At 36.4% G+C, this 25,242-nt stretch overlaps 3 protein-coding genes and 2 long non-coding RNA genes across 7 annotated transcripts in view; 2 read left to right on the top strand and 3 right to left on the bottom strand.

Moving 5' to 3' along the window:
* The window catches only part of LOC109587221 (uncharacterized), an 11,131-nt gene extending 2,800 nt beyond the window's left edge, over positions 1-8,331 (top strand). Inside the window, exons 2-6 of one of the 2 annotated variants that reach the window (XM_020003461.1) lie at positions 6,826-6,900; positions 6,955-7,117; positions 7,240-7,308; positions 7,389-7,576; positions 7,805-8,331. In XM_020003461.1, the coding sequence (XP_019859020.1) occupies positions 6,826-6,900; positions 6,955-7,117; positions 7,240-7,308; positions 7,389-7,576; positions 7,805-8,142 (833 nt within the window). In that variant the 3' untranslated portion in view covers positions 8,143-8,331. The remainder of the gene's footprint in view (positions 1-6,825; positions 6,901-6,954; positions 7,118-7,239; positions 7,309-7,388; positions 7,577-7,804) is intronic. The other variant, XM_020003460.1, reaches the window with a different exon arrangement.
* LOC105314698 (UPF0469 protein KIAA0907 homolog) lies at positions 410-23,979 on the bottom strand. Of its 2 annotated transcripts, XM_020003457.1 has the most exons (16): positions 23,762-23,979; positions 23,629-23,711; positions 23,462-23,575; positions 23,353-23,405; positions 23,064-23,185; positions 22,900-22,986; positions 22,559-22,683; positions 22,440-22,500; positions 22,285-22,375; positions 22,153-22,235; positions 22,011-22,103; positions 21,706-21,945; positions 21,624-21,667; positions 21,132-21,183; positions 20,550-20,769; positions 19,401-19,787 (listed from the first exon to the last, which is right to left on the bottom strand). In XM_020003457.1, the coding sequence occupies exons 1-16, from the start codon at positions 23,939-23,941 to the stop codon at positions 19,534-19,536; spliced, it is 1,902 nt and encodes a 633-aa protein (XP_019859016.1). In that variant the 5' UTR covers positions 23,942-23,979; the 3' UTR covers positions 19,401-19,533. The 2 variants fall into 2 exon arrangements, with proteins under 2 accessions (XP_019859017.1, XP_019859016.1); XM_020003458.1 differs by lacking the exons at positions 19,401-19,787; positions 20,550-20,769; positions 21,132-21,183; positions 21,624-21,667 and adding exons at positions 410-656; positions 2,640-2,691; positions 3,248-3,291.
* Positions 8,500-13,811, bottom strand: LOC109587223 (uncharacterized). The gene is made up of 5 exons (XR_002187479.1): positions 13,685-13,811; positions 13,602-13,645; positions 13,010-13,063; positions 10,191-10,407; positions 8,500-8,931 (listed from the first exon to the last, which is right to left on the bottom strand). It is a non-coding gene; the product is annotated as an uncharacterized LOC109587223 (long non-coding RNA).
* On the top strand, positions 16,643-19,173 carry LOC109587222 (uncharacterized). The gene is made up of 5 exons (XM_020003462.1): positions 16,643-17,905; positions 17,960-18,122; positions 18,245-18,313; positions 18,394-18,581; positions 18,787-19,173. The coding sequence occupies exons 1-5, from the start codon at positions 17,851-17,853 to the stop codon at positions 19,122-19,124; spliced, it is 813 nt and encodes a 270-aa protein (XP_019859021.1). The 5' UTR covers positions 16,643-17,850; the 3' UTR covers positions 19,125-19,173.
* Positions 23,980-23,991: 12 nt separating the features above from the next.
* Positions 23,992-24,514, bottom strand: LOC109587224 (uncharacterized). The gene is made up of 3 exons (XR_002187480.1): positions 24,422-24,514; positions 24,277-24,349; positions 23,992-24,231 (listed from the first exon to the last, which is right to left on the bottom strand). It is a non-coding gene; the product is annotated as an uncharacterized LOC109587224 (long non-coding RNA).
* Between the last annotated feature and the right edge of the window lie 728 nt (positions 24,515-25,242).

The following is a 25,242-nucleotide window of genomic DNA, read 5'->3' as shown; positions in this document are numbered from 1 at the left end:
GACACTTGTATAAATAATCTAACACAATTAGATCAAGTAGGGCGGGGAACATTTTTCAAACTCTAAATCCTTTAATCTCTAAGGAGTCGACTGCATGCGTATCCTTTTTATTATTATAATAATAAATAATATCATCGTTACTAAGGGCTGTTTGGCGCCTCTAAAACTCATTAGCAAACCAGAGTCGGATAGAATTTCACAATTACGATACCTAATCTACTCCAATTGAAGCTTTAAACATGCCACAATGCATTATAGTGCTTGAATACACTGAGATAAGAACCACCTTTATAATGAGGACAACTTTATAATGAGAACATTTTGTAATGTCCCAATTGGTACAAGCCTATACAAAAGTACCTCTGAAATGAGGACACCTCTGTATTAAGGACAGGTAGTGTGGGCCCAATGATGTCCTTCTAATACAATTAATACGTACCAGTTTGAGATTGGTTTGTAGTGAGAGGTGGTTTCTTTACTGAAGACAAGAGAGTTGAAGAGGGAGGGGGTAAGTGAGGAGGAGGCATCAGGAGGACATCAAGAGGAGCACTGGAGGAAGAACTGACACCAACCTCTTCTTTAACAGCAACATCATCAGGAGGAGGAGGAGGAGAGAGTTTAGATGTCTTCAGTGGTACATCATCCTGACCATTAGCCTAAGGAGAGAGAGAGAGAGGAGAGACAGAGCTTAGTTAGAATGATTAATCAGTCTCTCACTCAGTCACTCTATAGTCGACCCACACAATAATAACGAAGCCATTTATAGCATGGGCTCAGTTAATCTAATTTAAGCAAAAAATGCTAATTCATTAAGTCACCATGACAACCAATTAGGAACACTTGGTAGACGAATGACTATTACAATAGACACACAAACACCACCTCCTTCTCCCTCTCCCTCTCTCTTCCTCTTTATTTAATCTGACAGTATCTAAGTGGCATGACTAATGATGTCGTAATACGATCATGATCACAAGCCATAATTAATTACGCCAGTCTCAGTTTAATGTCTTCAGTAAAGGAGAGAGCGATAAGTTACTATACTTGTGGTCAGTCGATGTCCGGAGGTGAGTAACACATGTAAACACAAACAAAATGAATAAAGAGATGAAGAGATAACAGTATGTACTGTATAGAGAGGGATAGAGACAATGAGAGATCAAACAAAGAACGATAGAGATAAGAATAATAATGAATACAGACTAGCCTCTATATAATGGACACTGTGTCTCTGTTATACAGAGGTGTCCTTTATGTGGAGGTTATTTTATACAGTAAGGAATGTAATTGGTACACTAGGTGCTGTCCGTTAAATGGAGGTGTACGCTATAGAGAGTGTCCATTAAGAGAGGCTGTACAGTAACATGTCATTAAAGTAAATATAATTTTAGCAGGTTATACATGTACTGTACATGTACATGTACAGGTATTACTGATAATAATAATAATAATAATAATAATAATAATACATGTAAACTGAAGTATTAGTATCCGATTTCCTACATGCAATTACATGATTAAGTAAAACCTAATGGTCCCATTAACCAACACCTAACACAAGAGGCTTCCTCTGTAATAGTACACTGGTCAGGTAGTCTACCTCAGTCTAGCCTCCTAATTCCTTACATTACAATCAGTACATTAATACAGGAATGGGCCTCTAGATAAGGACAAATTATAATGAGGACACCTTTATAATGAGGACGCCTTTATATTGAGGACATTTTGTAATGTCCCAATTGGTACAAGCCTATACAAAAGTACCTCTGAAATGAGGACACCTCTGTATTAAGGACAGGTAGTGTGGGCCCAATGGTGTCCTTAATAAAGAGGCTACACTGTACATGTATTAAGGACAGGTAGTGTGGGCCCAATGGTGTCCTTAATAAAGAGGCTACACTGTACATGTATTAAGGACAGGTAGTGTGGACTATGGACCCAATGGTGTCCTTAATAAAGAGGCTACACTGTACATGTATTAAGGACAGGTAGTGTGGGCCCAATGGTGTCCTTAATAAAGAGGCTACACTGTACATGTATTAAGGACAGGCAGTGTGGGCCTAATGGTGTCCTTAATAAAGAGGCTACACTGTACATGTATTAAGGACAGGCAGTGTGGGCCCGTGAAGACCTCATGAAATCTGAAACAGTGATTTACATGTACTTAATTAAACTCATAATTGTGTTGACATACAAATAAATAAATAAATAATAACAATAATAATAACAATAACAGTGTCTAGTGTCTAGTACAGCGGAATAGCCACAGGATACTCACGGGTCACAGGTTAATGAAACAAATTAAATAAAAGATTAAAGTGAAACACAATAAAGTCTTAAACTGATCAGACAAAGAGACCAACAATTGATAATAATAAACCACCTCCTATTGTGGACACTCTAAAATAAGGACACCTCTATAATGAGGAGGGGTAGTATCAGTCCCAATACAATAGTAATGTGTATTAATGAACCTCTGAAATAAGGACAGGTTCATAATCAGGAGCTAGGGTATTATTGGGTCCCAAGGTGTCCGGAGTAGACAGGATTGACAATACACATCTATTGTCCTCCCTCTCTCCCTCCCTCTCTCCCTCCCTATCTCTCTCTCTCTCTAATTCAATCAGTAAGTGACTTACTTGTTCTGTGAATTTTCTTTTTGGCAAAATCTTATCAACACTATCATGAGGTCTAGGGAGAAGGAGAGAGAGAGAGGGGGGGAGAGGGGGGGAAGAGAGAGAAGTAGATCAAGTATGTTTTCTTTTAGTGTTCAGTATATGTACATTGTACATGTAAACAGGTGAATCCTGACCCAGGTCCCTCCTACTCTGAGGTATATACACACACACACACAAACACCAGCTGGCCACCTGCTAACCTGATTAGTAAATCCCTCCCTAGCACTCTCCACAGTACAGTACACCCAATAATGCATTAATTAATAACAATAATAATGAATAATTAATGAGTTAGTGACTTTTAACATGTAGAAAGTTGAGTATAAATGGTATCTTTTTTTACATTACTATCTATGCTTTTAGTTACGAGCAGTTTGAATTAAAATCCACAGTACAGCTGGAAATACTGCCATCAATATTAACTAATCCACCATTTTGTTTATTTTTTGGGCTCAATAGGTAAATTCCGCTAAATACAAAAATTTTCTAAGAAATTGCAAAGCAAATAACTCTCTCTAATATACATGTACGGTAATAAACTAATAATTAATTAATTAATAATGTCTTACAATTGATGGTAAGCTAAATGCTCCACCCCCTTCGACAAAACATCCTAAGTAATATAAAAAAGAACCAAAAAATATTTTTTACTTTATCATCACTTATTGAGTCTGGAGCCACATAACTGGGTGTGGGTCCGTGAGTAGGTGGAGCTTGATAAGGATCTATTAAATGAGGAGGAGGGGGAGGAGCATTATTGTTTTTCATTATTGTTTTTGGAAAAAACCATGGACTTATAGCCTTGGGTATTTTTCAGATTTTTGACGTTTTCTTAAAATGGCCGTAACTTTAAAAATTAAAGTTGGGATCAGCTCAAACTTTCTACACAGCATAAGGACATCAATATGTATCAGAAAATGTAATAAAAATGTGGGGTGATTTTGGAGCCATTTTTTGGAAAAAACCATGGACTATAGCCTTGGGTATTTTTCAGATTTTGACATTTTCTTAAAATGGCCGTAACCTGAAAAATTGAAGTCGGAATCGGCTCAAACTTTCTACACAGCATAAGGACATCAATATGTATCAGAAAATGTAATAAAAATGTGGGGTGATTTTGGAGCCATTTTTTGGAAAAAACCATGGACTATAGCCTTGGGTATTTTTCAAATTTTGATGTTTTCTTAAAATGGCCGTAACCTGAAAAATTGAAGTCGGAATCGGCTCAAACTTTCTACACAGCATAAGGACATCAATATGTATCAGAAAATGTAATAAAAATTTGGGGTGATTTTGGAGCCAATTTTTGGAAAAAACCATGGACTATAGCCTTAGGCATTTTTCAGAATTTTGGGGTTTTCTTAAAATGGCCGTAACTTAAAAAATTAAAGTCGGAATCAGCTCAAACTTGCTACATAGCATAAGGACATCACTATGTATCAGAAAATTTAATAAAAATTTGAGATAATTTCGGAGCCATTTTTTGGAAAAAACCATGGACTATAGCCTTGGGTATTTTTCAGATTTTTGACATTTTCTTAAAATGGTTGTATCTTGAAAAATTGAAGTCGGAATCAGCTCAAACTTTTCTACACAGCATAAGGACATCGTTATGTATCAGAAAATGTAATAAAAATTTGAGATAATTTCGGAGCCATTTTTTGGAAAAAACCATGGACTATAGCCTTGGGTATTTTTCAGATTTTTGGCATTTTTAAAATGGCCGTAACTTAAAAAATTAAAGTTGAAATCAGCTCAAACTTTCTACACAGCATAAGGACATTAATATGCATCAAAAAATGTAATAAAAATTTGGGGTGATTTTGGAGCCATTTTTTGGAAAAAACCATGGGCTATAGTACAGGGTACTTTCTGATTTTTGGCGTTTTCTTAAAATGGCCGTAACTTAAAATTGAAGTCGTTGACATTTAAAATTTTTCTCTCAAAATTACTTGCCCCAAAACAGTGATGACGAATTCTTAGAAAAATTACGGTATTAATATACACTCTTTCACTTTACTAGAATTTGTTGAAGCTGGGTAAAACAGGTATAAGCTCTCATTTAATTTGTTCATTTTAATAAATCACAAGAGAAAGCATGCCTACTTACTTGATTAAATTTTTAGCTTATTTATGCCATCATTCCAAACTTTGCAGCTTGTTGTAACGTGTATCTACCAAATAAAGTAGCTGTACAGGATAATCACGATGGCGGCCATTTTTTAAATTAACTTTAATATTTGCGTCATAAACTAACCACGCCTTCGATTAAAATTCCTGCCAATCGGTCAAATTTTTTGTTAAATCATAGATATTATAGACTACGTAACCTATTTCAATTTTAACAAAAAATTTAAATTTTGACTAAATTTTTTACTGACATCAGTCAAATGAGAACATCAGTTTCAATTGCAACTGAATCTACAATGAAAAAAGGGAGATAAATTAGCTTAGTAACTACAAAAAGTAAGTTCATAAAGAATTAGAAGTTATGCTGGCAGCAGGCATGATAAGTTTTAAAATATTTGAAGTTCAATGATCCATAATTGATAAACAGTGGGTGACAAAAATTTGAAAAAGGCACAAGTTGTACAACTTTTTATTTCCTATAAAATGATATCAACAAAAAACTATCAAAATTACAGCCATTTGTACCTTAATGGTGCATGTACGTAGCAATGGTATCGTATCCCTAATTGTTCCTACAGTACATTCTACACGTAATTGCTCTTTATTCTTACTATTCTCTTCAAACGTCAATTAAACTTATTAAACAATTTAATACACATACATGTACACATACGCCAATACATGTACATGTACATGTGTGTGGAGGGGGGGGAGGGAGATGTGATGCCTCCAGCAGTAAACAAGTACATGTTTATTGCTGCCGCTGCTTACATGTAGTACATGTGTATATACCTTGAGGTGGTTTGTGTGGGTGTGATTAGGTCTAGCGTACTAGAACGGCTTTATCTTATTACAGTAGAGGAGGGCACCCTCTTTCACATGCTCCGTGTTGTCATGGTTAACTAATAGGACTGATATGGTTTTGTATCTTTTGAGTTCATTATTTCAGCAGCTGGTCTTTGAACAGGCTATGGGATGAGTGTTTGAATGGTAATTACAGCTATTAAGCTTGATTATAGATAATTATCCTGTTCTTTAAGGCTTTATTGGATTAGGAGTTTGTGGGTCCTTTCATCTGGTTTACAATCATTGCACCTCCTGATAGACTATAGTGTATCCTTATTCATGTACTGGTTCATGATCCTAAGGATGGTAGGTATTATTGCAATAATTGTTTATTACATAATGGTTTCTTTAAACAGCTATGGTGTCTTTAATAAAGAGGCTACACTGTACATGTATTAAGGACAGGTAGTGTGGGCCCAATGGTGTCTTTAATAAAGAGGCTACACTGTACATGTATTAAGGACAGGTAGTGTGGGCCCAATGGTGTCTTTAATAAAGAGGCTACACTGTACATGTATTAAGGACAGGTAGTGTGGGCCCAATGGTGTCTTTAATACATAGCAAGCTAAACTTTTTAAATGATCCCCAAACTTGTACTACATTTCCTGATACATGCATCATATATCCTTATACTATGCGGCAAGTTTGAGCTGATTTTGACTTAAAACTTTCAAGTTTTGGCCATTTTAAAAGAAATGTGCCATTACCCTGTACTATAGCCCATAGTTTTCCGCAAAAATGGCTCCAATCTATGCTCCAAAATCACCCCGGGCCAGGTATGTGCGAATATTATAGGCTATATGTCTGCTCGAGATATGCTTCCTGTCGGTTGTTAATTAAATTTCGCTGTCGGCGGCACACTATAAAACTGGGTGGTTGTCCTCTGTTTTCTGTCACTGGAGGCATTTTCCAATCTATTGGTTAAAAGAATATCACTAGAAATAACTACCTTGGACTCTTCCTGATGGAACTTTCATTTTACTCGCCTGCAAGCATGGAGAGAAGACAGCTAATCCTTATCGAGTTATCATCCTGTTTCTCGTGACTGCCTCTCTCCCTACCTTGACTGTCTCTTACTCCGGGGATAGTGTACCACAGCTACAATCCATTTGCAATTTCACAACAGAGCATGGGCCAAGGGATGGTGAAAAAAACTCAACTAATGGTGCTGGTGGTGATTTCAAGTTGGTCATGATGAATGCAACACATGAGATCCCATGCTACACTCCAAATGAGTTGACTACAGGTAATATTTTATGAGCCAAAGGTCATTAATTATAATTTATTCTCTTTCTTACAGTTCATATGGTAGTTACTACTGCCGAAAAAACCCACAAAATTAAGGGATTTTTATTAGGCGTCCAAAAGGAAGGATTCCGCTACCACAATAAAACCCTTGAAAATGCTGGAGATGTCAATAAAACTAATAATCTCTGTGATAACTATGTTACTTTTAGTCACTCGTAAGTTCTTAACAAGTTCTTCCCCCTCTCTTTTGCATGTGGGGCTATTGTCAGTGTCAACTGTCAAAATCATCTAGTGCATTATCAGTTTATAATTGAAATGTGTCTTTATTCATTTACAGGGCCCTGCTCAGTATTCAGAAAATGGAGTTTAAATTCAACTTCACTTCAAAGGAAAGAGTAGAACTGAGGTAAGAAATATAGACTAGGAATGTCAGCATAAAATCATATCGTGGCACTTTAATGATTTTTGTATCTCTCTTCATTGCAGGTCAACAGTTGTCTTTAGTTATTCAGATGTCATTAATAATAGATCATATTATTTCAATGCCTGTCCAACTCCAACCCCAAGCAGTACACCTTCTCCTTCACCAGCTCCCAGCAGTCCCTCAACATCAGTAGCAGCACCATCAGTGACTCCCACCCCATCATGTCCTAGTTATAATGCAACACAAATTGGTAAGTTATATATACTTAAATCATGAAGAGGCTTTAATGCTTTACTTGTAATATAATATCTTAATATAGCTAGGCTGTATATTAGTAGTGTAGACTGCAGTATGTGAAGCACTATTGCTGCCAGTCTCAGTGTTATATCACATGTTAATTATCACCTGATGACTTGCACTTGGTTCTTAGTATTCAGTAACTTTATGTTTTCTTCCTCTCTCTCTTCTCTTTCTATAGATAATTTCAAATGTCCTAAGACAGTAGAGAAATACAAACTGACAATGGATCATGAAGACAATGGAATAAAATATGAATGCACAACCACAGGGACATTGAGACATTTTGTATTCCAGTCAAACTGCACCAGACAAGAGGTCTGCTCTACAGAAGATGATCAAGTTTGCCGTTGGAGAACCTTCTCCATAAGGAACTGTGAAATGTCGTTAGACCAGAGGAAGAGAGAGTTCTTGTGTACTGCAAAGGACAATCGTAAAAATACTCTAACGACTAAAATAAGAATAGGAATAGAAAAGGACTCTTTATACACTTGTGATGTAACTCTTTTAGATTCTTAGCTTGTCATTATCATGTTATTATTATTATTTCTAATTGTTTGGCAACATTTTATGCATCATTAATCACTATTTCTGTTATTCCACAATGTCTTTTTCATTACTGTTTGTCCAATCAGTTATTATTATTATTAATATTATTATTATTAGCTTCAAAATATGATTGATATGATCTACTCCAGCCACAAAAAATAAGCTCATTAGTCTGAAGTGTAAATGGAGGAGTAAACAAGTTTAAATGATTAACACACTATTATACTGCAAGGGCCTCCAACCTATGACTGACACACAGTTCACTTGCAGTTGGAGCATTATTAAACTGGTGATGGCAGAAATCATTTTACTTCTGCAAAAATTGAGTAGATTTTAAACCAGCCACCCACTACTATAATAGTGGAACCTTTATGAATAAAAGAATGATAATTATTATCAATTAAAATTAATACAAAAGTAATTTTAAAAGGAAAATTCACATTATCATGATGATGCAGATATAATTCATGATAGTCTCCTCATTCTCATGTTGTTTCTATCTCAAGCAGTTTCAGAATCAGAATCTTCAGAATCATAACTGACCAGGGAGAATGCAGAGGTAGCCATGACTGGAGCAGAACCACTGGGAGCTGATTTAACACTGAGCAGAAAAAGAAGAATCTACAGAAGGAGCAGCCTGTACTGGAGGAGCACTAGTGGCAGTTGAAGTATTTTTAAGGACCGAGAGAGGATTGGTTCCAGACTGTGGTGGTATGGGAACAGGAATAGGTGATTGAGGGTGAGCTCTTTTTACTGCATCTATCAATAATAATAATAATAATAATAATAATAATAATAATAATAATAATAATAATAATGATGATGATGATGATGATGATGATAATGATGATGATGATGATGACGATGATGATAATGAATGGCTTAAAAACCAATGATAAGAATTGCAAAAGTCTAATTCATATAATAAGGAAGGCTTCACTAGTGGAGTTCCAATGAAGATACAATTAAAGAGAAAGGAAGGAGAGAGAGAGAGAGACATTGAGGTTAGCATTTACTATGCACTTGAACCACATTTATCAACACTTATACTAATCTTAATTGCAATAAACGGTATATTTACCAACAGGGCTCTAACCACATGCAAACACAAGCTACTGACACATGCACTTGAATGAGCAATGATAGTCCATCGTTTCTTAAGGTGTGGAGAAGTAATGTAGCCTCTATATAATGGACACTGTGTCTCTGTTATACAGAGGTGTCCTTTATGTGGAGGTTATTTTATACAGTAAGGAATGTAATTGGTACACTAGGTGCTGTCCGTTAAATGGAGGTGTACACTATAGAGAGTGTCCATTAAGAGAGGCTATACTACTGAGATATCTGCTTGAGGTAAAGCTGAGGGCAGATATCAAGGGACTCAGGTATTACATTACTGATACTCACTGGACAACGTAACATGTTATATTCTTAGATAACTATAAACAGGTAGAGGTACTTCAGAAAGTGACCTCAACACATTGCCATCTTATTATTATTATTATTATTGTCAGTGTGAGTAACCACAGATGAATAAAATGGCTTTTCTCTCCCTCCTAATCTAATATTCCCTTTGAGTGACACTTGTATAAATAATCTAACACAATTAGATCAAGTAGGGCGGGGAACATTTTTCAAACTCTAAATCCTTTAATCTCTAAGGAGTCGACTGCATGCGTATCCTTTTTATTATTATAATAATAAATAATATCATCGTTACTAAGGGCTGTTTGGCGCCTCTAAAACTCATTAGCAAACCAGAGTCGGATAGAATTTCACAATTACGATACCTAATCTACTCCAATTGAAGCTTTAAACATGCCACAATGCATTATAGTGCTTGAATACACTGAGATAAGAACCACCTTTATAATGAGGACAACTTTATAATGAGAACATTTTGTAATGTCCCAATTGGTACAAGCTTGAACAAAAGTACCTCTGAAATGAGGACACCTCTGTATTAAGGACAGGTAGTGTGGGCCCAATGGTGTCCTTCTAATACAATTAATACGTACCAGTTTGAGATTGGTTTGTAGTGAGAGGTTGTTTCTTCACTGAAGACAAGAGAGTTGAAGAGGGAGGGGGTAAGTGAGGAGGAGGCATCAGGAGGACATCAAGAGGAGCACTGGAGGAAGAACTGACACCAACATCTTCTTTAACAGCAACATCATCAGGAGGAGGAGGAGGAGAGAGTTTAGATGTCTTTAATGGTACATCATCCCGACCATTAGCCTAAGGAGAGGGAAAGGGGAGACAGAGCTTAGTTAGAATGATTAATCAGTCTCACTCTCTCTCAGTCACCCTACAGTCGACCCACACAATAATAACGAAGCCATTTATAGCATGGGCTCAGTTAATCTAATTTAAGCAAAAAATGCTAATTCATTAAGTCACCATGACAACCAATTAGGAACACTTGGTAGACGAATGACTATTACAATAGACACACAAACACCATCACCTTCTCCTCTCCCTCCCTCTCTCTTCCTCTCCTCTTTAATCTGACAGTATCTAAGTGGCATGACTAATGATGTCGTAATACGATCATGATCACAAGCCATAATTAATTACGCCAGTCTCAGTTTAATGTCTTCAGTAAAGAAGAGAGCGATAAGTTACTATACTTGTGGTCAGTCGATGTCCGGAGGTGAGTAACACATGTAAACACAAACAAAATGAATAAAGAGATGGAGAGATAACAGTATGTACTGTATAGAGAGGGATAGAGACAATGAGAGATCAAACAAAGAACGATAGTGATAAGAATAATAATGAATACAGACTAGCCTCTATATAATGGACACTGTGTCTCTGTTATACAGAGGTGTCCTTTATGTGGAGGTTATTTTATACAGTAAGGAATGTAATTGGTACACTAGGTACTGTCCGTTAAATGGAGGTGTACGCTATAGAGAGTGTCCATTAAGAGAGGCTGTACAGTAACATAAGGTCATTAAAGTAAATATAATTTCAGTACATGTAAATGTACAGGTATTAGTGATAACAATAATAATAATAATAATAATAATAATAATAATAATAATAATAATAATAATAATAATAATAATAATAATAATAATAATAATACATGTAAACTGAAGTATTAGTATCCGATTTCCTACATGCAATTACATGATTAAGTAAAACCTAATGGTCCCATTAACCAACACCTAACACAAGAGGCTTCCTCTGTAATAGTACACTGGTCAGGTAGTCTACCTCAGTCTAGCCTCCTAATTCCTTACATTACAATCAGTACATTAATACAGGAATGGGCCTCTAGATAAGGACAAATTATAATGAGGACACCTTTATAATGAGGACGCCTTTATATTGAGGACATTTTGTAATGTCCCAATTGGTACAAGCCTATACAAAAGTACCTCTGAAATGAGGACACCTCTGTATTAAGGACAGGTAGTGTGGGCCCAATGGTGTCCTTAATAAAGAGGCTACACTGTACATGTATTAAGGACAGGTAGTGTGGGCCCAATGGTGTCCTTAATAAAGAGGCTACACTGTACATGTATTAAGGACAGGTAGTGTGGACTATGGACCCAATGGTGTCCTTAATAAAGAGGCTACACTGTACATGTATTAAGGACAGGTAGTGTGGGCCCAATGGTGTCCTTAATAAAGAGGCTACACTGTACATGTATTAAGGACAGGTAGTGTGGACTATGGACCCAATGGTGTCCTTAATAAAGAGGCTACACTGTACATGTATTAAGGACAGGTAGTGTGGGCCCAATGGTGTCCTTAATAAAGAGGCTACACTGTACATGTATTAAGGACAGGTAGTGTGGGCCCAATGGTGTCTTTAATAAAGAGGCTACACTGTACATGTATTAAGGACAGGTAGTGTGGGCCCAATGGTGTCCTTAATAAAGAGGCTACACTGTACATGTATTAAGGACAGGTAGTGTGGGCCCAATGGTGTCCTTAATAAAGAGGCTACACTGTACATGTATTAAGGACAGGTAGTGTGGGCCCAATGGTGTCCTTAATAAAGAGGCTACACTGTACATGTGTTAAGGACAGGTAGTGTGGGCCCAATGGTGTCCTTAATAAAGAGGCTACACTGTACATGTATTAAGGACAGGTAGTGTGGGCCCAATGGTGTCCTTAATAAAGAGGCTACACTGTACATGTATTAAGGACAGGTAGTGTGGGCCCAATGGTGTCCTTAATAAAGAGGCTACACTGTACATGTATTAAGGACAGGTAGTGTGGGCCCAATGGTGTCCTTAATAAAGAGGATACACTGTACATGTATTAAGGACAGGTAGTGTGGGCCCGTGAAGACCTCATGAAATCTGAAACAGTGATTTACATGTACTTAATTAAACTCATAATTGTGTTGACATACAAATAAATAAATAAATAATAACAATAATAATAACAATAACAGTGTCTAGTGTCTAGTACAGCCGAATAGCCACAGGATACTCACGGGTCACAGGTTAATGAAACAAATTAAATAAAAGATTAAAGTGAAACACAATAAAGTCTTAAACTGATCAGACAAAGAGACCAACAATTGATAATAATAAACCTCCTCCTATTGTGGACACTCTAAAATAAGAACACCTCTATAACGAGGAGGGGTAGTATCAGTCCCAATACAATAGTAATGTGTATTAATGAACCTCTGAAATAAGGACAGGTTCATAATCAGGAGCTAGGCTATTATTGGGTCCCAAGGTATCCGGAATAGACAGGCCTGACAATAAGCATCTACTGTCCTCCCTCTCTCCCTCCCTCCCTCTCTCCCTCCCTATCTCTCTCCCTCCCTATCTCCCTCCCTCTCTCATTCAATCAGTAAGTGACTTACTTGTTCTGTGAATTTTTCCTTTTTGGCAAAATTTTATCAACACTATCATGAGGTCTAGGGAGAAGGAGAGAGAGAGGGGGGGGAGAGGGGGGGAAGAGAGAGAAGTAGATCAAGTATGTTTTCTTTTAGTGTTCAGTATATGTACATTGTACATGTAAACAGGTGAATCCTGACCCAGGTCCCTCCTACTCTGAGGTATATACACACACACACAAACACCAGCTGGCCACCTGCTAACCTGATTAGTAAATCCCTCCCTAGCACTCTCCACAGCTAGTACACCCAATAATGCATTAATTAATAACAATAATAATGAATAATTAATGAGTTAGTGACTTTTAACATGTAGAAAGTTGAGTATAAATGGTATCTTTATCTGCTTTTAGTTACGAGCAGTTTGAATTAAAATCCACAGTACAGCTGGAAATACTGCCATCAATATTAACTAATCCACCATTTTGTTTATTTTTTGGGCTCAATAGGTAAATTCCGCTAAATACAAAAATTTTCTAAGAAATTGCAAAGCAAATAACTCTCTCTAATATACATGTACGGTAATAAACTAATAATTAATTAATTAATAATGTCTTACAATTGATGGTAAGCTAAATGCTCCACCCCCTTCGACAAAACATCCTAAGAAATATAAAAAAGAACCAAAAAAAAATTTTTTACTTTATCATCACTCATTGAGGCTAGAGCCACATAACTGGGCGTGGCTCCGTGAGTAGGTGGAGCTTGATGAGGATCTATTAAATGAGGAGGAGGGGGAGGAGCATTATTGTTTTTCATTATTGTTTTTCATTATTGTTTTTGGAAAAACCATGGACTATAGCCTTGGGTATTTTTCAGAATTTTGGCGTTTTCTTAAAATGGCCGTAACTTTAAAAATTAAAGTCGGAATCAGCTCAAACTTTCTACACAGCATAAGTACATCACTATGTATCAGAAAATGTAATAAAAATTTGGGGTGATTTCGGAGCCATTTTTTGGAAAAAACTATGAACTATAGCCTTGGGTATTTTTCAGATTTTTTGCGTTTTCTTAAAATGGCTGTAACTTAAAAAATTAAAGTCGGAATCAGCTCAAACTTGCTACACAGCATAAGGACATCACTATGTATCAGAAAATGTAATAAAAATTGGGGGTGATTTCGGAGCCATTTTTTGGAAAAAAACCATGGACTATAGCCTTGGGTATTTTTCAGATTTTGATGTTTCCTTAAAATGGCCGTAACCTGAAAAATTGAAGTCGGAATCGGCTCAAACTTTCTACACAGCATAAGGACATCAATATGTATCAGAAAATGTAACAAAAATTGGGGGTGATTTTGGAGCCATTTTTTGGAAAAAACCATGGGCTATAGCCTTGGGTATTTTTCAGATTTTTTGTGTTTTCTTAAAATGGCCGTAACTTTAAAAATTGAAGTCGGAATCAGCTCAAACTTTCTACACAGCATAAGTACATCAATATGTATCAGAAAATGTAATAAAAATTGGGGGTGATTTTGGAGCCATTTTTTGGAAAAAACCATGGACTATAGCCTTGGGTATTTTTCAGATTTTGACGCTTTCTTAAAATGGCCGTAACCTGAAAAATTGAAGTCGTTGACATTTAAAATTTTGTTCTCAAAATTACCTGCCCCAAAACAGTGATGACAAATTCTTAAAAAAATTACGGTATTAATATACACTCTTTCACTTTACTAGAATTTGTTGAAGCTGGGTAAAACAGGTATGTATATATAAGCTCTCATTTAATTTGTTCGTTTTAATAAATCACAAGAGAAATGCATGCCTGCTTACTTGATTAAATTTTTAGCTTATTTATGCCATCATTCCAAACTTTGCAGCTTGTTGTAACGTGCATCTACCAAATAAAGTAGCTGTACAGGATAATCACGATGGCGGCCATTTTTTAAATTAACTTTAATATTTACGTCATAAACTAACCACGCCTTCGATTAAAATTCCTGCCAATCGGTCAAATTTTTTGTTAAATCATAGATATTATAGACTACGTAACCTATTTCAATTTTAACAAAAAATTTAAATTTTGACTAAATTTTTTACTGACATCAGTCAAATGAGAACATCAGTTTCAATTGCAACTGAATCTACAATGAAAAAAGGGAGATAAATTAGCTTAGTAACTACAAAAAGTAAGTTCATAAAGAATTAGAAGTTATGCTGGCAGCAGGCATGATAAGTTTTAAAATATTTGAAGTTCAATGATCCATAATTGATAAACAGTGGGTGACAAAAATTTGAAAAAGGCACAAGTTGTACAACTTTTTATTTCCTATAAAATGATATCAACAAAAAACTATCAAAATTACAGCCATTTGTACCTTAATGGTGCATGTACGTAGCAATGGTATCGTATCCCTAATTGTTCCTACAGTACATTCTACACGTAATTGCTCTTTTCTCTTACTATTCTCTTCAAACGTCAATTGCTTATTAAACAATTTAATACATGTACATGTACGTACTTGTGTGTGGGGGGGAGAGGGAGATGTGATGCCTCCAGCAGTAAACATGTACTGTACATGTTTATTGCTGCCGCTGCTGACATGTAGTACATGTGTATATACCTTGAGGTGGTTTGTGTGGGTGTGATTAGGACTAGCGTACTAGAACGGCTTTATCTTATTACAGTGGAGGAGGGCACCCTCTTTCACATGCTCCGTGTTGTCATGGTTAACTAATAGGACTGATATGGTTTTGCATCTTTTGAGTTCATTATTTCAGCAGCTGGTCTTTGAACAGGCTATGGGATGAGCGTTTGAATGGTAATTACAGTTATAAGCTTGATTATAGATAATTATCCTGTTCTTTAAGGCTTTATTGGATTAGGAGTTTGTGGGTCCTTTCATCTGGTTTACAATCATTGTACCTTCTGATAGACTATAGTGTATCCTTAATCATGTACTGGTTCATGATCCTAAGGATGGTAGGTATTATTGTAATAATTGTTTATTACATAATGGTTTCTTTAAACAGCTATGGTGTCTTTAATAAAGAAGCTACACTGTACATGTATTAAGGACAGGTAGTATGGGCCCAATGGTGTCCTTAATAAAGAGGCTACACTGTACATGTATTAAGGACAGGTAGTATGGGCCCAATGGTGTCCTTAATAAAGAGGCTACACTGTACATGTATTAAGGACAGGTAGTATGGGACCAATGGTGTCCTTAATAAAGAGGCTACACTGTACATGTATTAAGGAGAGGTAGTGTGGGCCCAATGGTGTCCTTAATAAAGAGGCTACACTGTACATGTATTAAGGACAGGTAGTGTGGGCCCAATGGTGTCTTTAATACATAGCAAGCTAAACTTTTTAAATGATCCCCAAACTTGTACTACATTTCCTGATACATGCATCATATATCCTTATACTATGCAAGTTTTTTGACTTAAAATTTTCAAGTTATGGCCATTTTAAAAGAAATGTGCCATTACCCTGTACTATAGTCCATAGTTTTCCTCAAAAATGGCTCCAATCTATGCTCCAAAATCACCCTGGGCCAGGTATGTGCGAATATTATAGGCTATGTCTGCTCTAGATATGCTTCCCGTCGGTTGTTAATTAAATTTTCGCTGCCGGCGGCACACTATAAAACTGGGTGGTTGTCCTCTGTTTTCTGTCACTGGAGGCATTTTCCAATCTATTGGTTAAAAGAATATCACTAGAAATAACTACCTTGGACTCTTCCAGATGGAACTTTCATTTTACTCGCCTGCAAGCATGGAGAGAAGACAGCTAATCCTTATCATCCTGTTTCTCGTGACTGCCTCTCTCCCTACCTTGACCATAGATTGTATTACTAAGTAACAGGGATTGGAAACTGATGACGTCACACGGACAGACTCTGTAATGGTGGAAAAGCAATGGAAGGCCGACTACACAAGCTCTTCTCCAAGTCTTGTACTGTATTAATTTGCATTTTATTTACTATCGATGATGAACAGATAGGTCTTGGGAGTTCATGACTGTTCTTTGTGACGGTTAAGCATAGTTTTGTTGACAGAATCTTCGCCGCCTCTCGTGGCCCATGTTATCATTGAAATTGCCTTTGTGATGGCACAAATTAATGAATACAGCTATTATTTTTCCAAAGTGCCGTCTATGGCTTATATAATAGGCTAAAGGCATGTGAAAAATCCTAATCTTTGTTACAGTTTTTGTCCTTTATCCTAATTTTACTTACTTTTTGTGATATAGGTTGAACAGATACGCCTCTAAAAACCGACATTTTGGGATCTTATGATCTGTATGAAGCACTAGTGATAATAAAAGTGTCTTAGTGGCACGTAGCTTTACTTGATACATGTTTTTTATATTGACACTCTCTCAGTTTTAGTTACCCTTAGCAAGTTATAGGTTGAATAGATTTCACACCTATCACGCATGGTAAAAAAGCATGCTTTTTCTCATTTTTCTTCAAAATAAAGTGCTGTATCACAGTTTTAACAGTTTCTAATAAGTAAGTAAACCTTCAGCAACAATATAAGCTATATAACTACCCTGGATCTGGCTTCAAGCTACACTTAATCCAGCAGTCCTCTCAGTCATATTGCTCTAGTCTCAACGAGCCGGGGAAGGGGCAGAGTCTTACAAGGTTCGTCCGCACCTGCTTTCATTAATTTGAATGAGATCACGTGATCTGTTTCCAATCCCTGTTACTTAGTAATACAATCTATGCCTTGACTGTCTCTTACTCCGGGGATAGTGTACCACAGCTACAATCCATTTGCAATTTCACAACAGAGCATGGGCCAAGGGATGGTGAAAAAAACTCAACTAATGGTGCTGGTGGTGATTTCAAGTTGGTCATGATGAATGCAACACATGAGATCCCATGCTACACTCCAAATGAGTTGACTACAGGTAATATTTTATGAGCCAAAGGTCATTAATTATAATTTATTCTCTTTCTTACAGTTCATATGGTAGTTACTACTGCCGAAAAAACCCACAAAATTAAGGGATTTTTATTAGGCGTCCAAAAGGAAGGATTCCGCTACCACAATAAAACCCTTGAAAATGCTGGAGATGTCAATAAAACTAATAATCTCTGTGATGACTATGTTACTTTTAGTCACTCGTAAGTTCTTAATAAGTTCTTCCCCCTCTCTTTTGCAAGTGGAGCTAGTGTCAGTGTCAACTGTCAAAATCATCTAGTGCATTATCAGTTTATAATTGAAATGTGTTTTTATTCATTTACAGGGCCCTGCTCAGCACCAAGAAAATAGAGTTTAAATTCAACTTCACTTCAAAGGAAAGAGTAGAACTGAGGTAAGAAATATAGACTAGGAATGTCAGCATAAAATCATATCGTGGCACTTTAATGATTTTTGTATCTCTCTTCATTGCAGGTCAACAGTTGTCTTTAGTTATTCAGATGTCATTAATAATAGATCATATTATTTCGATGCCTGTCCAACTCCAACCCCAAGCAGTACACCTTCTCCTTCACCAGCTCCCAGCAGTCCCTCGCCATCAGTAGCAGCACCATCAGTGACTCCCACCCCATCATGTCCTAGTTATACTGCAACACAAATTGGTAAGTTATATATACTTAAATCATGAAGAGGCTTTAATGCTTTACTTGTAATATAATATCTTAATATAGCTAGGCTGTATATTAGTAGTGTAGGCTGCAGTATGTGAAGCACTATTGCTGCCAGTCTCAGTGTTATATCACATGCACTTGATTCCTAGTATTGAGTAACTTTGTTTTCTTCCTCTCTCTCTCTCTCTCTTTATAGCTAATTTCAAATGTCCTTACCAAAGGCAAGCAAAAATACACAAACTGACAAAAGATGTAGATTGTCATGGAATAAAATACACGTGTGTAGCCAAAATAAAATCGAAATATTATATATTTCCAACAAGCTGTTGGTTAACAGATACCTTCTCTACAGAAGATTATCCAGTTTGTCATGTGAGACTCATTTCCATGAGGAACTGCCGAATTTCATTATACCAGAGGAAGAGAAAGTTCAATTGTACTGCAAAGAACAATCCTCAACATACTATAAAACTTATAATGAGAGTTGGAATAGAAAAATTCTCTTCATACACTTGTGATGTAACTGTACATTAATTCTTAGCTTGTCATTATCACAATATTATTTGTAATTGTTTAGCAACATTTTACAAGCATCATTATTATTTCTGTTATTTCACAGTGTCTTTTTCATTATTGTTTGTCCAATTAGTTATTATTAGTATTATTAGCTTCAAAATACCACAAAAAATAAGCTCACACAGTTCACTTGCAGTTGGAGCATTATTAAACTGGTGATGGCACAAATCATTTTACTTCCTACAAAAATTGAGCAGATTTTAAACCAGCCACCCACTACCATACAGTGGAACCTTTATGAATAAAAGAATGATAATTACTATTAATTAAAATTAATACAAAAGTAATTTTAAAAGGAAAATTCACATTATCATGATCATGCAGATATAATTCATGATAGTCTCCTCATTCTCATGTTGTTTCTATCTCAAGCAGTTTCAGAATCAGAATCTTCAGAATCATAACTGACCAGGGAGAATGCAGAGGTAGCAATGACTGGAGCAGAACCACTGGGAGCTGATTTAACAGCAGAAGAAGAAGAATCTACAGAAGGAGCAGCCTGTACTGGAGGAGCACTAGTGGCAGTTAAAGTATTTTTAAGGACCGAGAGAGGATTGGTTCCAGACTGTGGTGGTATGGGAACAGGAATAAGAGATTGAGGATGAGCTCCTTTTACTGCATCTATCAATAATAATAATAATAATAATAATAATAATAATGATAATAAGCCTCTATATAATGGACACTTTGAAAGTGTCTCTGTTAACAATACAGAGGTGTCCTTTATGTGGAGGTTATTTTATACAGTAAGGAATGTAATTGGTACACTAGGTGCTGTCCATTAAATGGAGGTGTACGCTATAGAGAGTGTCCATTAAGAGAGGCTATACTGTACATGTATTAAGGACAGGTAGTGTGGGCCCAATGGTGTCTTTAATAAAGAGGCTACACTGTACATGTATTAAGGACAGGTAGTGTGGGCCCAATGGTGTCTTTAATAAAGAGGCTACACTGTACATGTATTAAGGACAGGTAGTGTGGGCCCAATGGTGTCTTTAATAAAGAGGCTACACTGTACATGTATTAAGGACAGGTAGTGTGGGCCCAATGGTGTCTTTAATAAAGAGGCTACACTGTACATGTATTAAGGACAGGTAGTGTGGGTCCAATGGTGTCTTTAATAAAGAGGCTACACTGTACATGTATTAAGGACAGGTAGTGTGGGCCCAATGGTGTCCTTAATAAAGAGGCTACACTGTACATGTATTAAGGACAGGTAGTGTGGGTCCAATGGTGTCTTTAATAAAGAGGCTACACTGTACATGTATTAAGGACAGGTAGTGTGGGTCCAATGGTGTCTTTAATAAAGAGGCTACACTGTACATGTATTAAGGACAGGTAGTGTGGGCCCAATGGTGCCCTTCTAATACAATCAATACATACCAGTTTGAGATTGGCTTGTAGTGAGAGGTTGTTTCTTCACTGAAGACAAGAGAGTTGAAGAGGGAGGGGGTAAGTGAGGAGGAGGCATCAGGAGGACATCAAGAGGAGCACTGGAGGAAGAACTGACACCAACCTCTTCTTTAACAGCAACATCATCAGGAAGAGGAGGAGGAGGAGAGAGTTTAGATGCCTTCAATGGTACATCATCCCGACCATTAGCCTAAGGAGAGGGAGAGAGAGGAGAGACAGAGCTTAGTTAGAATGATTAATCAGTCTCACTCTCTCTCAGTCACCCTACAGTCGACCCACACAATAATAACGAAGCCATTTATAGCATGGGCTCACTTAATCCAATTTAAGCAAAAAATGCTAATTCATTAAGTCACCATGGCAACCAATTAGGAACACTTGGTAGACGAATGACTATTACAATAGACACACAAACACCACCTCCTTCTCCTCTCCCTCTCCCTCCCTCTCCTCTTTAATCTGACAGTATCTAAGTGGCATGACTAATGATGTCGTAATACGACCTCCTTCTCTCCCTCCCTATCTCTGTCATTCAATCAGTAAGTGACTTACTTGTTCTGTGAATTTCCTTTTTGGCAAAATTTTATCAACACTATCATGAGGTCTAGGGAGAAGGAGAGAGAGAGAGAAGTAGGTCAAGTATATTTTCTTTCATTACGAGGAGTTGGAATTAAAATCTAAATGTATAGCTGGAAATATTGCCAATCAATATTAGCTAATCCGCCATTTTATTTATTTTCTAAGAAATTACAAAGTACCATATGGCTAGAAAATTTCGAGGGCATAAATTTTCGTGTTTTAGTTGAAAAGCTCTTAATTCTTTAATTTCGAGGGAGTTAAATTTCGCATTTTTGCACGTGCACTTTCATTAAGTCATTGATTTTCACATACTGTGCATGCGCAGTGAACATTTCCATGGTATTAATTTTCGTGGTTAAGAAGTTACCCACAAAATCCGCGAAATTAAATACCCCACGGAATTTTCTAGCCATACGGTATAACTCTCTTACTAATATACATGTGTGGTATTAAATAATGTCTCACAATTGATGGTAAGCTAAATGCTCCACCCCCTTCGACAAAACATCCTAAAAAATATAAAAAAGAACCAAAAAATATCTTTTACTTTATCATCATTTATTGAGGTTGGAGCTGGAGCTACATAAGTGGGTGGGGCCCCGTGAGTAGGCGGAGCTTGATAAGGATCTACTAAATGAGGAGGAGGGGGAGGGGCATGAGACGAGGGTAGGGTACCGCCCATTAATGGCTGACAAGGACCGCCCCCGTAATAATGAGGTGGGAGTGGCTCGTGAATATAATTATCAGGAACAACCTGCGGAAAATGATTGGGGGTGTGTGCTATAGCCTTATATGGTAAAAGAGGAGGAGATTTGATTGAAGTTGGTTTCCGTCAGATTATGGAATTATCACCTGAGGGGGTGAGACAAAGGAAGTGGGTGGAGCCAACTGCGGCATTAATAATGGGCGGGGCTGAGGGCCTGGAATTGATGGATTGTAATGCTCCTAAAATAAATAAATAATTATTAATTAATTAAATATATTTTTAATTAACCATAAAATGTCCGTGATGATGTGGAGGAGGAACCGGATGATAATTAGGATGTGTGGGCGGTGGGTGAGGGGGCGGGGCATAACCTAATAAATAAATAATTGATTAATTATTTAATTGATTAATAATAAATACCATGAGGTGGGTAGAGGTGAGCTTGTGGGTGTGGTTGATTGTATGGATTTCGAATTTTCGACATCATAAAACCATCATAATCCGACTTGACCTATACATGTACATGTACATGTGATTAAGAATTACATGTACGTTTAATTAGAAATTGTACGCACATGTTCAATAAGGTTTTCACAAAGTTTTCTAGCGGACATCACTCCATCAGAACTAGGATGACTAAAATAAATAATATTAATATTAATTAATTGTTGTTATTGTTATTATTATTCGTTACCTAATAAATAAATAAAGAGCTTCAAAGGATTCTTTCCCTGACGTTGGTTCAATATACTTGGATCCTTTCCCTCTCAAAAACACTTTAGCTCCGGTAGTGCTAGCTATGTGACTTAAATAGGATCCCTAAAGGAGGGTATCCAGTACATGAAACTTGATGATTTTGGAGCCATTTTTTGGAAAAAACCATGGGCTATATAGCCTTGGGTATTTTTCAGATTTTTGGCATTTTCTTAAAATGGCCATAACTTGAAAAATTGAAGTCAGAATCAGCTCAAACTTTCTACACAGCATAAGGACATTAATATGTATCAGAAAATGTTGTTGGTGGTACTATCTTACATCTGGTCCCTGGAGTCTGTCCAATAGTCCAAACGAGTTATCAACATCATCTAAACCAATGAACACTTTATCCTGAATGTAGTGATGCTATAGAGAATGATAATTATTAACCCTTTAATCACACAATTAATCCATCAAAAAGACGGACATTTTCTATATCTTACCACACTAGTAGGGGGAATGCTACTGGTCGGTTTAATTGGTAGGTGTGGTTTAGTAGCTAATAAATTATTGGGGCTGCCACATTCACTCTGGTACATGATATTCCTAATCTTCTGTACTGCAGCTAATTAATAAAATCAATCAATCAATTATTATTATTATTATTATTATTATTATTATTATTATTATTATTATTATTATTATTATTGTTATTATTATTATTATTATTATTATTATTATTGTTATTATTATTATTATTATTATTATTATTATTGTTATTATTATTATTACCATTAATAAATGACTGATTAGGTGCTTGTACAGATAGATAAAGTGGACGATCACTAAAAATAAGGACATTTTTATTAATAATAATAATATTTATTATTAGTGAACTTACTCTGTTGTACTGTTGGCTTTCTCAGCTGGTGTCATGTATCGTCCTCTAACAGAAACAGCTGCTCCAGTTCCTCTTGAAATTTCACTCAATGTAGGACCCTTTGTCAAAATACCCCTGGGGAGGAGGGGGCCGGGTCTAATATTTAATTATAATCATTTTGCCCCCACCTTGCTTCCGAGTCATTTATTTCTATTTCCGCTGGTGGAACTTCTTTAGACACACCCACATTACTAGTGCTAACATCTAAAGCCTTTAATAAAGAATAATCTAAACCACACCCACTGTCACGCCCACTAATACCATCTTATTGATTTTCCCCTTGGCCTCCAACATTGCATTAATACGGGCAGCAGCACAGGCGGCAGACACACTAGGATCAACCTTGTCACTAGTGGAGGCGGATGAGTTGGTGTCATCAGGAGGGGCCGCCGGTTGGTCCCATTTTGAACGTCTTTTCTTCTTCACTGGCTCGTCCGCCATTTTGAATAGTTTTACTGTCTTTTTGACCGTATAACAACTCCGTTTTTAAATTAATTCATTAAAATTTTTATTAAACTACAGATCTAGGTATAAAAATTCTTGTGCATGCAAGATCTATTGGCAATTTGGCATGCTATAATTGCTTGCAGGGCCTTGCATTTGGAACAAGACTGCTGAAGGGAAAGATGGATCGTTGGTGTGGCAGAGTAGTATTAGTGACTGGAGCCAGTTCTGGTATCAGTTTAGCGTCAGGTGTAGTTGCATATAGAGTTATCAATATTACCTTCAGACTATTAAATAATAAATAAATAAACAATAACATCATTGATAACTACTTCAGCGTGTCTTATTAATATGATTCTTTTAGGATAAGATTTTAATGAGCGTCTTGATTTAGCCTCGTCCAATCTGTAAAAATAAATAAATAATTAAAATAAATGACATTTAAATAAATATATATTAATAATAATGTCTACGTACTCTTCCAGTAGACAATCAATGTTGATCTTCTCCATTTCTCCACAGGAGGAGGGTGTGTGTCATTCTTTATATCTGCTCTAGTGCTGGGCAGAGGAGGTAAGTCTGGCCTGTCAGTTAGTGGAGAAGATAAAGGACTCAATACTCCTCCACCTAATGTCTTTATGTCTACAGCATCATTCATGATTATTATAAACAGAAGCAGTTTATTAATAATAATAAATTCAAGCAGTGGCGGAGCTGGGCATAGGGTGATGCCAGGGCCCAATGAAAAATTGATACTATAGTACTGAGTTATATTATAATTATACTCATGACATAACACAAGTTCAAGTAACCAATCCCACCCATACATGTACATGTACATGTATTAAACATTGGACAATAGTTCAATGAGTTTGGGCACGTGACCAGTCCCACGTGATGTGCCTAAAAAATAATCTGATATTAATCTATCATTAATTGTCATGTACCATTATCATTAACGTCTCCAGGGGGAGTAGCAGTTTCAGTCGTCCCTGTAAAAATGAAAATCAACTGATATTATCATTAATAATGTATCATTACTATTTTTTTGGCGTAACCAGGTAAAGAACTCAGAAAACCTAGCAAACTGAAAAAACCTGTTCCTACTTACAAAATTGTTACCTAATGAGGAAATTAATATACATGTATACAAGCTTAAATTCTGTTTAATACCAGCATCGTTTCTGTTGAATTTGAAGCAACCAGACAAACACATATAACTAGAAACAGCTGTGACAGATACAGAGCAAGAGTGACATTGGTCTTTAGTTTATTCCTATATTCTCCTAAAAATTATA

This window comes from Amphimedon queenslandica, unplaced genomic scaffold (genome assembly GCF_000090795.2).
Source record: "Amphimedon queenslandica unplaced genomic scaffold, v1.1 AMPQUscaffold_12647, whole genome shotgun sequence".
Classification (NCBI taxonomy): domain Eukaryota; kingdom Metazoa; phylum Porifera; class Demospongiae; order Haplosclerida; family Niphatidae; genus Amphimedon; species Amphimedon queenslandica.
This window is presented reverse-complemented; position numbering and strand designations above follow the sequence as displayed.

Excerpts from the sequence above, each read along its gene's own strand:
- LOC109587222 (XM_020003462.1), top strand. The coding sequence starts at position 17,851 with ATGATGAATGCAACACATGAGATCCCATGCTACACTCCAAATGAGTTG. Across the intron at positions 17,906-17,959 it reads TCCAAATGAGTTGACTACAG|TTCATATGGTAGTTACTACT; the intron begins GTAATATTTTAT and ends TCTTTCTTACAG. Across the intron at positions 18,314-18,393 it reads AAGGAAAGAGTAGAACTGAG|GTCAACAGTTGTCTTTAGTT; the intron begins GTAAGAAATATA and ends TCTTCATTGCAG.
- LOC105314698 (XM_020003457.1), bottom strand. The coding sequence starts at position 23,941 with ATGGCGGACGAGCCAGTGAAGAAGAAAAGACGTTCAAAATGGGACCAA. Across the intron at positions 22,684-22,899 it reads ACAGACTCCAGGGACCAGAT|GGATCCTATTTAAGTCACAT; the intron begins GTAAGATAGTAC and ends ACCCTCCTTTAG. Across the intron at positions 21,184-21,623 it reads CATTTAGCTTACCATCAATT|ACCTCATGATAGTGTTGATA; the intron begins GTGAGACATTAT and ends CCTTCTCCCTAG.